Source organism: Myxocyprinus asiaticus, chromosome 1 (genome assembly GCF_019703515.2).
Source record: "Myxocyprinus asiaticus isolate MX2 ecotype Aquarium Trade chromosome 1, UBuf_Myxa_2, whole genome shotgun sequence".
Taxonomy (NCBI): Eukaryota; Metazoa; Chordata; class Actinopteri; order Cypriniformes; family Catostomidae; genus Myxocyprinus; species Myxocyprinus asiaticus.
The window spans coordinates 18356765-18372274 of record NC_059344.1 but is presented as its reverse complement, the minus strand read 5'-3'; the positions used below and the strand labels follow the sequence as shown (position 1 = coordinate 18372274).

At 38.9% G+C, this 15510-nt stretch overlaps 1 protein-coding gene across 3 annotated transcripts in view; it reads left to right on the top strand.

Annotated features, from left to right (window-relative positions):
• Positions 1–585: 585 nt before the first annotated feature.
• LOC127446734 (chromodomain-helicase-DNA-binding protein 3-like) overlaps positions 586–15510 on the top strand; it is an 83099-nt gene continuing 68174 nt past the window's right edge. For 2 of the 3 annotated variants that reach the window (XM_051707883.1, XM_051707893.1), the window contains exons 1-9: positions 586–840; positions 4480–4622; positions 4772–4945; positions 7782–7906; positions 11927–12165; positions 12885–13012; positions 13102–13231; positions 14536–14711; positions 14965–15222. In XM_051707883.1, coding sequence (XP_051563843.1) covers positions 678–840; positions 4480–4622; positions 4772–4945; positions 7782–7906; positions 11927–12165; positions 12885–13012; positions 13102–13231; positions 14536–14711; positions 14965–15222 — 1536 coding nt within the window. In that variant the 5' untranslated portion in view covers positions 586–677. The remainder of the gene's footprint in view (positions 841–4479; positions 4623–4771; positions 4946–7781; positions 7907–11926; positions 12166–12884; positions 13013–13101; positions 13232–14535; positions 14712–14964; positions 15223–15510) is intronic. The other variant, XM_051707904.1, reaches the window with a different exon arrangement.

Sequence of the window (15510 nt, the reverse complement as noted above, 5' to 3'; positions counted from 1 at the left end):
TTGTAGAACACACAGAGTTCTCTATGCTATTTACTTTTCCTTTACTCCATCATTTAATCTTATCTTGGGCAGATCTCATACAGTACGTTCTTGCTTTGTATAGTCCCCACCTTAAATAGTTAATTTTTAAGCAATGCAACATGATGTAAGTCTGGGCATGGCTGCGGCAGCTCTCCTCCCTCTACCTAACCTCGTATCAGCCCCTTTGGTCAGAATATTTATTTATTTATTTTAATTTTTACAAAGGTGGGGGCCTTTAAGAATATTAAGGTGGCCATGTTTAATAGATGTGTGTGGCGCTCTGCAGTGTACACTGAAAGCAAGCGTTACACGTGCGCTTTCGGGAACAATAAACGAATTGAAAGACAGCTTACAGTGACCTGTACCCCGTCCTGTAACAATTAGACTATCTTAAGGAGGGAAGGGAGACGGGAGAGAGAGAGTTCGAGAAAGAAGTGGATTTTCCTTATTGGGGGGGTTAAAAAATAAATATAAGGGTGGCCATCTTTGTTTCTCTGTCCTGTAGTGTAAAATATTCCAAAACGCCCCCCCCCCCCCCCCCCCACACACACACACACACTTACTTTTGTGTGTCGATTTGAATATTAAATAAATATCATAATAAGTAGGGAATACATTTTTAGATCTCGCGGAAAGGGGTCGGTGACGGGAATATCATGTCCTCTCTTCTCCGTTCTTGTGAGGAGGATGAGGGCACGGCGGTTAATTCCGAGGGAGGAGATTTTGATGAAGAAGAAGACGACGGAGACCTGGACGAGAACGCAAGCGACATAAACTCGCCGGCGGCGCCTAGAGAAACTGCAGCAAGAGCCGCGCCAGGTACCACGCACAGTCCGCGGCTCGCACGAGAGCGCGCGTGGAGCACAAAAACACATTATAACAGACACCAGTGATTGTAAAAGTGACATATGCGTTACTTCATACTGCTTTATGAATAATCTAAAGCAGCTATCTGTAGGGACAGCATGCTTTTAAGTATCCGCGATCATTTCGGCAAAGAGGTGAATAGAGTTTGGCTAAAGTTAACCGACCCCTCTCGCTCTCTCACTGTCCCGTCTGTTTCATTCATCAGGTTTTATGATGGCTTTCTTATCTCCTCTTGTGATCTGACAAAGGCTATTTAAGCTGCCGTCATCTCGTTACAGACTTCTCTTATCTACTAAGCGAATAAAGAGGGCGTCCATAATAATAACAACCCTAAGAAGTCCAATGAGTAAAATATAAATGCAGAACTGTTGCGGGTTAGAAAGAGGCGCGAGCGCCAGGACTTCAGTGTTGTGACAGAATGTAAATAAACTTGGCCCGACCCACTGTCGCCCGGTTCAGGACAGGGCAGACATCTGTAGGTGGTGATGCCCTTCACATTGCAACATCTGTACGCTGTCACCAGCAGCCCCGAGGTTATTTGAGCTGTGAGATTGTGTCAGAAAAAAAAAATGATCCTGTTTGGAACATGACATCATCAGATAATGACAGTTCAGAAGTGTCCTTGATGTGTGGCATGCAGCTTGAGCTGAAGTCTTTGAACAGTGCAGAATTTACATTTGTTTACAGAAGTTACAAACTGAACCGCAATGCAAGTTGCATCGTTTTTTTCTGGAGAGTGAGTCAACAACAGACTCGCTTTATACTATTTAAATGGTTAACTAGCTTATTATTGTACGCAGTTATTACTATTATGTCACACTGATCTAATGAGATAAGTCAGAGTGAATTATTTGAGGGTTTAAATGTGTTTATGGTCGTATTAAGGGCCCTGTTTAGCGCGTAACTGGTGCCTCGCGCTTTCCCACAGTGCGCGTAAATCAATTCGCACGCGCGTGCTCACTCGCCCCCGCGACCTCAAGCAACCGTCAGCTGCGGTTCATCTGGTGCTTTACTCCCCAGGTGCAAGAGTTCATGACGTGGGGGAGCATCGGCTCAGCTCGCGGCCTCTCAATCACCGAGCCCCGAGTGCGTGCTGCTGCCGCCCCTGGCTGCAGTGAGCGGGGACAAATTCTGCCCGCTCGAGCTCTCCGCGCGCCTCACCAACAAAGACACAATCAGATCCAACTCGTGTACCAAAGCCCACCGGAGGCTGCCAGCGTTACTTCTGTGTTATCTGCTGTTATTCAGACACATTATATTCTGCAGCCGTGCCACAAATATAAAGAAAAACGGAACTTGTGGGGCTGCGTAAACAGCTGGTTATTCACCCTGATATGAAGCCTAGGTAGTTTGTTTTGTAAAATGTTGACAATTCTAATAGTTAAACATTCATATGCTCACGTAGAAAGTATTAGTATTATTATGTAGATATTAGTACAGGGTTTCAAGGGCATAGATTTGGCTTTAACATTGTAACATAAATGCACCTTAAAGCATTTATATGTTTCCATTGAGCATGGTATAAATTATTGCTTGTTTTTATTACAACCCTGTAATTAACACCCCTGCAGGGTTTCCACAGTCATTAAAACACTGGAACTGCAGGTAAGGTGTTTTTAAATTGAGGCCTGGAGAAGTAATGTAAATGAGTGAAATATTAAGAAGTCTTGGAAAATTCTTCCCCAAAAAATGCACTTTTGATTTACTCCCAAAATAATAAACAGCAACAAAAACTACAACAGCACTTTTCTAAACACCTGTTTGTCTCAATACACTGCAAAATATTCCTGATCCATTAGATCAGTGTGTGTAATGTCTAAAGTGTGATTTTGATCTAAAATGTAATCATTTTTAAACTGTTGCAAATTTATGTAGCTATAATGAGAATCGTTGAAATGATTAAAAGCCCCCTGTTGCTGGATTTACTATTTATAGGTATGTGTTTGAGTAAAATGAACATTTTTGTTTTATTCTATTAAGTACTGACAACATTTCTCCCAAATTACAAATAAAAATATGATCATTTAGAGCATTTATTTGCAGAAAATTACAACTGGTCAAAATAACAAAAAAGATGTGTGTTTTCAGACCTCGAATAATGCAAAGAAAACAAGTTCATATTCATTTTTAAACAACACAATACTAATGTTTTAACTTAGGAGGAGTTCAGAAATCAATATTTGGTGGAATAACCCTGATTTCCAATCACAGCTTTCATGCGTCTTGGCATGCTCTCTACCAGTCTTTCACATTGCTGTTGGGTGAATTTATGCCACTCCTGGTGCAAAAATTCAAGCAGCTCGGCTTTGTTTGATGGCTTGTGGCCATCCATCTTCCTCTTGATCACATTCCAGAGATCATCACCGATCCTCAACAATGGGTGTGAGACACAGTGGCTTGAAGGCCTCTCCAGGTCTCCATCTAACCATTAGATCTCTGGAATGTGATCAAGAGGAAGATGGATGGCCACAAGCCATCAAACAAAGCCGAGCTACTTGAATTTTTGCACCAGGAGTGGCATAAAGTCACCCAACAGCAATGAGAGAGACTGGTAGAGAGCATGCCAAGACGCATGAAAGCTGTGATTGAAAATCAGGGTTATTCAACCAAATATTGATTTCTGAACTCTTCCTAAGTTAAAACATTAGCATTGTGTCATTTAAAAATGAATATGAACTTGTTTTCTTTGCATTATTCGAGGTCTGAAAACACTACATCTTTTTTGTTATTTTGACCAGTTGTCATTTATTGCAAATAAATGCTCTAAATGATCATATTTTTATTTGTAATTTGGGAGAAATGTTGTCAGTACTTAATAGAATAAAATTAAAATGTTCATTTTACTCAAACACATACCTATAAATAATAAATCAAGAGAAACTGATCGTTTTGTAGAGGTCTCTTAATTTTTTCCAGAGCTGTATAAAATTATAAAAAAAAAAATCCCCATCCATTAATCATGGAACTGAAAAGGTCATGGAAATTTGTTGGTCTAAAAGTGTGGGAAGCCTGTAGGTGTCAAAATAATATGAACATTTACCATGTAGACAGACAGACAGATTATATTAATTGGGGGGAAATTCAGGATTATTTATGTCATCTTTTAAATCTGTGAGATGAAATGGCAAAAAAAATAAATTAAAGTTGTCCAGAGCACTGGAAATTATTTTTTTGACAATTTTGTGAGTGATAAAGTGGGTACTGCATCATTTCCAGTGACCTGAAATTCTCATCTTATGGTGTGCTGCATACATTATTTATCATCGTCTTAAAATCCACTCTACCCACATTGAATAGCTTTCCATGTGAGCTGACTGCCGTAATTAGGTCATGTAGATAATCTTGATTGCAAGATTAATTCATTAATTCAAATCCTGCAGCTTAGTTTAAGTCAAAAGTGGAATGAGTTATATTTCCTGTGTGAAAGTCTCTGCTTCTGCACACACTTTGTTGTTCTGCAGTCACACTGTTCAATAATTTAAGTGGGAAATGATTTGTAGGATATCTCGGAGTGGTTGTAAAGAATTATGGTCACTTTCTTTTTTATCACTCTCCTGTGCTCCCCCATTTCCCCACAATTCACTCATTCAGATGATGGAGACGAAGTCGGCGAGACGTCAGACAGAGAGAGCATGGGGAAAAAGAAACGAGGCCCAAAGAAAAAGAAAGAGACAAAGAAAAAAGACAAGAACAAGGAGGGGAAGATGCCCAAAGCGCGCAAGCGCAAAAAAATGGTATGTGGTTGCTGTGACCTTCTGTCTCAATGCTTAGATTAATTTTTAGTAAGCTTTTATTTTTGGGATTAATGGGAATCGTGTAAACATTTCAAAATGTCAGGTGCTATATTTGCACTTTAGTTGTTTACTTTTTTACTCTTTCTCAGGACAGTGACGTAGAAAGAGACTCAGATGCAGACTATGGCGTGAACTCTGACAGTGCTGCCAGTGATTATGGAGGGGAGAAGAAAAAGAAGAAAAAACACAAGGACAAAAAAGAGAAGAAAACCAAGAAAAAAAAGAAAGACGATGAAGACAGCACACACGAGGAGACCACAAAGGTAAGGCTATCCATTAGAGCACCCTAAGGGGAATTCTCTAAGAATTAATTGCACCTGCTGACAGAATCGTTTATTTGTACATACTGTCTTCGTTGTTATAGCTCTGCAATAACAGTGCAAACTCTCCCAAAAAATGTTTGCTGAACACATTTTGCATGGCGGAATTTCCTGATCTTGCGGGACGGTTCTGAGTGTAGAAGGCTAATGCAATCCGGCATACTGGGACTGTATATCATTGCTCCAGCACTGTGATCCAGACTGTTGACTACACATCTGGTTATATTTCCTGTTATAGCTCTCTTCTTCATCATATGATGAATTACTGCTGCCATGATCAATAGAAAATGTACACAAACATACAGTATCTTTGTAATAAAATTCAGTTTACTGCCTGTAGGCAGTAGTAGCTTGACGAAAATCGCTCCAGGCAAGTAAATCAATGTCAGTTTATTTATAGAGCACAATTAAAACAACATCAGTTGACCAATGTGCACTACGACAATTTCAAGTAAAAAATATAAAAACATACACAAAATAGCAAATTTAAAGAGATATGTTTTTAACTTGGATTTAAAATCGTATACTGTTGGGACGGTTGTAATAAGAACAGTTAGACTATTCCAGAGCTTGGGTGCAGCAACAGCAAAAGCACGGTCACCTCTTAGTTTCAATTTAGATTTTGGAACAGTAAGTAATCTCTGGTTGGAGGACCTAAGACATCTTAATGGATGGTGTTCAGACAATAAATCAGAGAGGTAAGAAGGTGCTAATCCATTTAAGGATTTAAAAACAAGGAGTGAGACTTTATAATCAATTCTGTAATGAATTGGCAACCAGTGCAGAGAAATTAAAATGGGGTGATGTGTTCACATTTCCGAACACCAGTCAAAAGCCTTGCAGCAGCATTCTGAACCATTGGCAACAGAGCAAGAGATGATTGGCTATTTCCCATATAAAGCAAATTACAGTAGTCAAGCCTTGAGAAGAAATGAGAGCATGAATCACCCTTTCAGAATTCTTAAAAGAAAGAAATGACTTCAATTTGGCCAAAACTCGTTAGTGAAAGAAACTAGATTTGACAACAGAGTTAATCTGTTTGTCAAACTTAAGAGTACTGTCAAATAAAACACCCAGAGGTCACCAAAGTTTAGATTAGGTGTTTTAAGGGCTTCAGAAAGCCCAAACACAGTAATCTCAGTTTTACTCTCATTAAGGTTTAAAAAATTTAAATACATCCAAGCCATTACATCAGAAAGACAGGCCAAGAGAGACTCTAAACCATTCTTATTATGTCTCAAGGGCAGATAGATTTGAGTTTCATCTGCATAACAATGAAAAGACGTGCTGTGTTTCTTAAAAATAGAACCTAGTGGAAGCATATATAAGGAAAAGAGAATAGGAGCAAGAATAGAGCCTTGGGGAACACCATAAGTTAGAGGAGTTGCACTAGAAGAGAAGTAGTAAGGAAACAGTAGGTTGACTTTTTAAGAGCTAAACTTGGTCTATGAATAACGTAATTTGAGGCAGTGTGAAATTGTGTGAACACAGATGGGTGCCAAAAGTGAGTTGTAAAGCGAGTTGTTTTAAAGCTGTAAAGGATGTAATACAGTGAAGAGGAATGCATATTTTATTAACTCTACCCTCAAACCTAAACCTAACCTTCAGTGGAGTAAAAACTTAATGTTAGGGGGAAAATGGAACCTCCAAATTGCGGTTGTTACTCATTATGTGAAAGGAATTACTTCCTGGTTTCAACACAGGACACAAACCCAAGTCTTCCACGCTGCTGATGCAGTGGGCTTCTGGTCGCACCATAGGAGAAGGTAAATACATCTAAACAGTTGCAAAAATGTCTGATGGGACATGGCACTCGTCAGTAACTCGGCATGATGGGGCCGATGCCAGGGTACTGGATGATTAGGAAGCAACATGCCGTCTTCTCATGTGGTAATGTTGGATTTTGCTGATAAGAATTACAACGAATCTGTCCTGCTGTGCAGAATCGGGGAGTTCTTTGACCATCATGCAATAAAGTTTCCTGAACCACATTTTGTTTTTGTGCTTTGCTCTGCAATGTGTAAAAATTTGACTTGTGAAAATGCAATAAATTTGCCCTGATGCAAGGTGTTAGCAAACATTCACACATTCACAAATGCATATGCAAACACCTCATCCAAGATTTTTCTCTCACTTGCATCCAGAAATTGTTTATCAAAGAATGTCAGGAAGTCTAACTGTGATATAGTGTTTCTAGCTGTTGTATACCTGTGATAAAATTACTTGCACTACATTTTGTACAATTACTGATCCGTCTGTCATGTAATGGAGTTCAGACCCAGAGGTTTCCAGGCATGTACACAGGGTTACCATGATCATAAAAAAACCTGGAAATATCAGGGGATATTTAAATTGTGTTATCTTGACCTGCAAGTCAATAAAATCATTACAATTTGTTGTGAAGTCATGGAAATGTTTATAGTGAAAATACTGTATCTTTTTTTTTTTTTACTAAAAAATTATTAATCGGCTTGACATTACTCTTGTAGAGTCTTGTGTAGAGTAAAACTTTAAACTCGTAAGCCGTAGTTTTGTTAGTTTAGTGTTCTTTTGTGTCAGTTGTTTTCAAGTAATCAGTCACAGATTGGTCTGAATGATTTGGTGATGAGTCTGTAAGATAAAAAACCTTTTAAAACCATTATATAGTAATAAGAATGCCTGGAAAGATTATGGAAAATGAATGGAAATTCAGTTGTGAATTTTCAACTGTGGGAATTCTGTTTATGTCTCAGGACAAACTCCTTGTTGTGATAGCCATATGATGAAGTCTCTTTTTTAGCCAGTAGAGTTGAAGACGTCAGCACAACTGGCTAAAGACTGGGGTTTAGAGGATGTTGATCACACCTTTACAGAGGAGGATTACCGCACATTAACCAACTACAAAGCCTTCAGCCAGTTCATGAGGTACTGACCTGCAGTGAGGGTTTCACACATGATATTATGGCAAAGGTTGTAGCTTTATTTGGCAGTACTACAACCTCAATTCTGAAAAAGTTGGGACAGTATGAAAAATGCTAATATAAACAAAAAGATGTGATTCGTAATTTATATTCACCTTTTGCTATATTGAAAGCACTACAACTAAACATAATATGATGTTTTAGATGATCAGATGATTGCAGTATGCTCCAAAAAAGTTGGTACAGTTGAGTGTTTACCACTGTGAAACATCATCATTTCCCCTAATGACACTTATTAAGCATTTGGGCACTGAAGACACACGTTTGTTAAGTTTAAAAAGTGGAATTTTCCCCCATTCATCCATTATGCAGGTCTTCAGCTGCACAATTGTACGGGGTCTTCGTTGCCATATTGTGCACTTCATAATGCACCACACATTATCAGTTGGAGATGGTCAGGACTGCAGTCAGGCCAATCTAGCACCCAGTGTGGGTGCACCCTCTGCTTATTTGGCCAGTATGTGGTTTGAAGTTGTCCTGCTGAAAATTCTGGGATGTACCTGGAAAAGACTGTGCTGGATGGCAGTATATGCTGCTCCAAAATTAATGGTACTCTCATATCATATAATGTTTAGTTGTAGTGCTTTCAATATAGCAAAGGGTTAATATAATTTACAAATCACTCCTTTTTGTTTTTATTTGCATTTTTCATACTGTCCCAACTTTTTCGGTACTGAGGTTGTACAATTCCATTGTGTTGTATATGTTTGGTTATGTGGTTGTAATGTAGTTGGTTATGTTGGTATTAGACAGATGTTGGTATTAGATAAATAAACTATGATGTAGCTACTGACTAAAATAGTGCTTTGTGCTGTAACATCTAAATTTACTGGTTTTATTCCAATCAAAAATATCATTTAACATCACTGAATCAACCTGAATACATTAGGTTACACCAACAAAACTAAATGTAAATATCAGTTGCAATTTTAGGTTACTACTTTTTACAGTGTACATTTGACTGTTGAAAATTAGGGATGGCACCAATCCGATACCCGGATCGGTATCGGCTCCGATACTGAAGTTTTTTGTTGGATCGGGTATCAGTCCGACGAGCCTGATCCAAATCCGATACTGTGTGCTAGTCATGTTCGCTACTGTCAAGCTCCAAAAATTACATAAAAGAACCATAAAAACACCATTAAAGCAATTTTATTCAAAGCCACTTGAAGATGTGTGATAGCTCTGTGAATCACAAAAGGCCGTGTTTAATAAGTAAAAATATAAAATGCATGTGCTGCACCAGTGCATTAGTGAATGGCGTTGCTCTGACACACACACAGCTATTTTTAGCCTTCACGCGGTGCGCAATATTTGAGTGATACTCATGAACAACATCTTAGATGCAGATGCTCAATAGTTCGGTTCACTTATGATATGTATTTAGAACGGCACCGGAGGAGCATTTTACCAGAATTTGAATAAGAAGCGAATTAAACTACTTTATACCCCAGATCTGTTGAATGCTCGATTTTGATTGGTTCACGGACGTTCTAAGGTGTGCAATTATTTTCCAGGAAACGCACGACTATGAAGTAGTTCCAGGTCTTGACAGCATAATGGTTCCATATCACTTTGCCAAATTATTTTAGTTATTTCAAAGAGCCCTACAGGCTACCACAACAAAATAACCCATTAAAACAAAGACACTGGTTTAAGTAAATCGATTAAGAACATCAAACAATGTCTAAAATATCCGACATTTATTTCAGTTTCGATTAAAAAGAGCCCTTGCGCTCCCTTGTCTCCCCCGCACTTACACACGCACACACACATACATACGCATGGGCATGCATACATACACACACACATTGAGACTCGAGTCACGACCAACAAATAGAGCCACTTCCCTGCGACTTGATCAATACAACAGTTTCTATTATCCGAAATATCTTTTAATGTTTCAGTGTATTTCTCCCTAATCAGTCTCACACAGCTGTAGTGGAAAGCACCGCGCTACCCCTCCCCCTCTGTTTTGCTCACACACACACACATACACACACATACACACACACACACACACACACACACACAACCTTGTTATTCGAATGCCGAAAATCAGCGCATCCTCCGTTGCTAGTTCTAAAGTGACATTTTCGAACTAGCAACGAAGGCTTGAGCTGTATCAAAGCAAGATACACATGATCAATACAACAGTTTCTATATTATCTAAAATATCTCTGGGAAACACCCTCGTGCTCCCCTCCCCCTCTCACACACACACAAACACTCCCACACTTGTGGACACACATCATACGCGTTATGCACACACTTACTCGTGAGAGAAAAACAGAGCCATTATGTCAGCGCACTCCTGCATCTCAGTGGGGTTAAAAAAGTTGTTAAGGTTTACAACGGAAATATGGTGACACTCACTGCTGCTGAGAAGTGCTTAAACTTACATCTTGGCGATTTTGAAGCGATGTTACTTCTGACGAGAGCTGCAACAAAAGATAATCCTAGAAGCGATCTCTCTCATTTACTGAGTTTCTCTCTTTCCAACCCTCAAAGTCACACACAAACTCTCTCACACACAAGCACAAACGCACTACCAGTAAGTCTTCAAGTAAAGCAGCGCAAGCCTCGCAATCCTCTGTTGCTAGTTCTAAAGTAACGTTTTTGAACTAGCAACGAAGGCTTGAGCTGTATCAGAGCAAGATGCTGAATCCATGGCGTAAGAAAGTAGTTCCTCTCAAAATAGCGTTTTAGGGACGAAAACCAGAAAATGTCCCGAGATAAAACCCTGAACGACATCTTAAGGTGTGGTAACCGTGGTATAAGCAGAATAATTGACTCCGGCCCACGTCGTGTGCATCGTGACTGCATTACCACCTCGGGTGTGCATTATTTTTCAACAATTCAACGGGCCGGAGTCAATTATTCCTTATGTGAACTTGCCTACAAACAGACACATGCAGGACTTCCTGGAGAGTTCAGAATGTCAAAATAAAAGCCAGAAGGTTTTAAAGTTACAGGTGAACAATTGAGAAATATTACTGTTATATTTAAAATTCTAAAAGTCAATAATAATAGTAATAATAGTAACAATAATAATTTATTATTATTTGTTTACAAATTATAACAATATTTAAGTTGAATGGGTTCCAAAATATAACTGTGAATTAAAAGTGATCTGATATCTTACAACTAAATAAAAAAATAAAAAAAAGATCTGAATCCTTTAAAATCCAGATACAAAATTGAAAAAGTTTTGGAAGAAAAAAACAAAAAACAAAACCTGCCTTCTTTTCTACTGAACACTTAGACCGGAATTACTGTTAATTTTGCTGCTACACTATCCAGTATACTAGTTAACAATAAAGTTTTTCTTAATAAGCTATACATTTATATTGAAATAATGTGTAGTTAGAGGTTTGTGTTTCTTTACATAGTAAAGAGTACCCCCAATTAGTTTCACACAATAATGTAAAGATATTCTAAACTGATTATGCAAAAAAAACAAACAAACAAACACTGTTATCGGATCGGGATCGGTATCGGCCGATACTGAGATTTCAGATATCGGAACTGGATCGGAAGAGAAAACGTTATATCGGTGCATCCCTATTGAAAATTAATGTAACTTGGGAATATACATACTGTTATATTTTTACCAATATTTAATAGGATTGGGTAAATTCTGCAGGTAAAATCTGCCCCTATAACTTTGTGTGATCATATTTCTCTAATGTACAGGGCATAATTTAACACCTAAAGTTATATCTGACATATCTTCGGAATGTTACGTGAGGTACAGTAAAAATCAATCATATTATAGCATTAATTTGTTGTATTTTTTTTAATAATTTTGCATATTATTTTATCTTTTTATCAGCAGAACAGAAAGAACAAAAGAGCATGTAACCGCCCCAGAGTTCCATTCAGTGACTTTGTTACTGTAATGCTACATGTTAATATGTATTACAGTAAAACAAAACCGTCTTCAACATATTATCCTCTGCAGACCCATGATTGCTAAGAAGAACCCTAAAATCCCCATGTCTAAGATGATGACCATTCTGGGGGCCAAATGGCGGGAATTCAGTTCCAATAATCCGTTCAAAGGTTCGGCAGCAGCCATTGCTGCTGCTGCTGCTGCCGCTGCAGCAGCCGTTGCCGAGCAGGTCTCCGCAGCAACAGCCTCCCCTGAACCTCCTCCTCAGCCACCACCACTTCGCAAGGCCAAAACCAAAGAGGGGAAAGGTGAGGGTTCAGGGTTTGCAGCTAAGGGAGTTTTAATGCATTTGTTTGCTAACTTTGCGCAAAACTTTTAAATAGTCACTTTCATGTTACTAATGATAATTACGAGTCTAGATAATAGATTGTTAAACATTAAACATCTGTTGCCTGTCAGGCATTCAAAGCATTTCCAATTTAATGATACTAGCTTGTTTGAAAATTTTCTGTATAGGCCTAGTTAATGTGTTTACAATATCAATAGTAATCTCCATCGTTAACATCGACCCAGTGTACAAAGAGAGACACATTTATTAACATCACTTTGTAATGAACATACAACATAGGGCTGCATGATTATGAATTGATTTTAGGATATGAAAATATATAGTTGTTGATTATTTCCCTTAATATTATGATTTTGATTATTAGAATTTACAGCATGTTTGAGGCAACTGCATGCCATATTCTTTATGTAGGCTACATGTCCAAAACAATCGAAGAACTGTGTTCATGAATTAGGCTGCTTTATTGCTGTTTTCTACATCAGTAAATCAAGACAGTGCCTAAATGGTCAACTTCACTTTGACCCACTGAGCGGCATTAAAAACAAACTGTTATTCAAATTATAAATGAATTATACACAGAAAGTAAGCAACAAACAGGTCAGGAATTTTGTGGGACTTCTGTTTTGTTTCTTCAGTTTTTCTGTTAGTGATCCTGTCTTTCCTTATTCTCTTTAATAGGCCCTGGCTACAAGAAACGCAGTAAGAGTCCTCGTGTCTCAGACAAGAAGAAGCCGAAACCCAAGAAAATGGCCCCACTTCGCATCAAACTGGGAGCACTGGGCAACAAGAGAAAGAAGAGCAGCTCGGTAAGATGCAGAGTTTGTCTAATTCATGTGTGCATTAATGTATGTTGTGTTTTAGTTATGGTGTTTGATTGTGTATGATTGTAATGTAGAGTGACGAGGTAGAAGAAGACGATTCCGAGCAGGAGAATTCGAGCGTTCACAGTTCCTCAGTGCGTTCTGACAGCTCAGGACGTGTCAAGAAGAACAAGAGGGGTCGCCCGGCAAAAAAAAAGAAAAAGGGTGAGAACTGTTTTCACCAACACTACATACTTTTAGAATATGTTCTGCTTGCATACTTGCAACTGAAGACATACACAAACATACCTTGTTAAGCATGTGGACATGCTGCTGCACAATTAGACAATACGCAAGACATGCTGCATCAAGCATGAAGGACATGCTGCTGCAATTAGGCATACATACAGTCCCCATGTAGCAGATCTAGACAGGTGAAGCTGGGGTGGAGGTGGGTCTCAGAGGAACAACGTTGCAGCGCGCTGCAGTGAAACCAGCTTATCTGCAAACTGAACACATTTAAATGTTGGACAGAGAGAGAGTATGCAAGTTGATTCAAAAGTGGTGCACCGATTTTTTCAGGGCAGATTTTTTTTTTAATTGCACGCACCAAATCACATATTCACTGCTAATCTAATGAATGAGCGCTTGCTCAGCCCTCGCAGCATGACATTGCGAACTGGAGGGCGAGTTGTTGGCTATTCTAAGCATTTGCAAATTTACACTTTCAGATATGCTGTAAATTAGATGAATATACCGGTTTGTTTTAAAAATGTGTATAAATTACATGTGTATGAATATTAAGGTGCCCATTTTATAAGATCATTGCGGTTATAATTCTTAAATCGCTGAACAGTTAGCCATGGAGAGGAGAGAGATGCTGCAAACAAATGAAAAAGCTTAAGAAGGAAGATGCTTTATAATAAGTGATTTGTGTTACAACAAACGCCAAAGACTGTAAATATATCATTAATATATTAATGAATTCTCACTGGAGCAGTTTTGGTGCTTGTAATGGAGATATCGCTCTTATTTTTTAACGTACCTTCTCTGTGTGTGATGCTCTCATGGTGTTTAATGGTTGCCAGTATGTCATAATCATATTTGATATAGTAACAACAGAACTATTCAAAACTGTTTTCAATTCAAATAAATGTTATCATTTCACAGTTGATGTAAATTGAATGTCATTTTACAATGTGTGGCATAAACTACAGCATATAAACTTGTAAGTGTAGCAAAGGGCACTTTAAAAATAAAAATTGGTGGATTGGTATCGGCTGAATTTCAGTGTGATCAGTATCAGCCTCAAATTTCCTGATCGGTGCACCACTACTACCCGGTTACATGTCAAAAGACCTATCAGCTTACACTATGCGAGCCAAATGGCTAACAGAAAATAAGATAGCACCTTTTAGCTTGCGCCATATAAAGTTTCATGCCTAAACTTCAGTCATTTATAAGAGAGAAATGCTTATTTATGTATATTTTCATATGTGCATATCACTCTCACTGTCTCTGACTGTCAGTGCTGGCCGACGAGGACGGTGATGGCTATGAAACAGACCATCAGGACTACTGTGAGGTGTGTCAGCAGGGTGGGGAGATCATTCTGTGTGATACATGTCCTCGAGCGTACCACCTGGTGTGCCTGGAGCCTGAGCTGGAGAAAGCCCCTGAGGGCAAGTGGAGCTGCCCTCACTGTGTGAGTCACGTACACCCACTCAGACCACTCACACTTAGAAATTACAGATTTATTTGAATCTGAGGGGCTAAATGAGACCAGACATCTTCTGACATTTTTGTTCCACATTTTTACACGATTTGTGAAGGTCACTGTTTCAGAAATCAAAATTATGTTGCTGCCTTTGGCTATAGTTTGAGACGCACCGACTCCATCTAGATTTGTTATGGAAAATGGAATGGAAAAGTGTCACGTTGCTGTTTTTCTTTTTCAGGAGAAGGAAGGGATCCAATGGGAAGCGAAGGAAGAAGACTTTGAGGACTTTGAAGAGGAGTGTGATGATGTCCGGGATGTGGAGGTGGGGCTGTGTGGAGAGGAAGAGGAGGATGATCACCTGGAGTTTTGTCGCGTGTGTAAAGATGGAGGAGAGCTGCTGTGCTGCGACTCCTGCCCGTCGTCCTATCACATTCACTGCCTAAACCCCCCACTGCCCGAGATCCCCAACGGAGAGTGGCTGTGTCCACGCTGCACTGTGAGTGAAGCTCTATGAAGTCTGTTTATTCTAAATGCCAGGACACAAAGCTACATTTAGAAAAAAAAATTATATTATACAATTATATAGGCCTATTACTAAGTGCATTTGTCTAAAGCTGCTATGGCACCACACGTTAAAGCAATAGTTCACCCAAAAATTAAAATTCTCTCATCATTTACTCACTCTTATGCCATCCCAGGTGTGTATGACTTTCTTCCTTTTGCTGAACACAAATGTAGATTTTTAGAAGAATATATCAGCTCTGTAAGTCCATACAATGCAAAG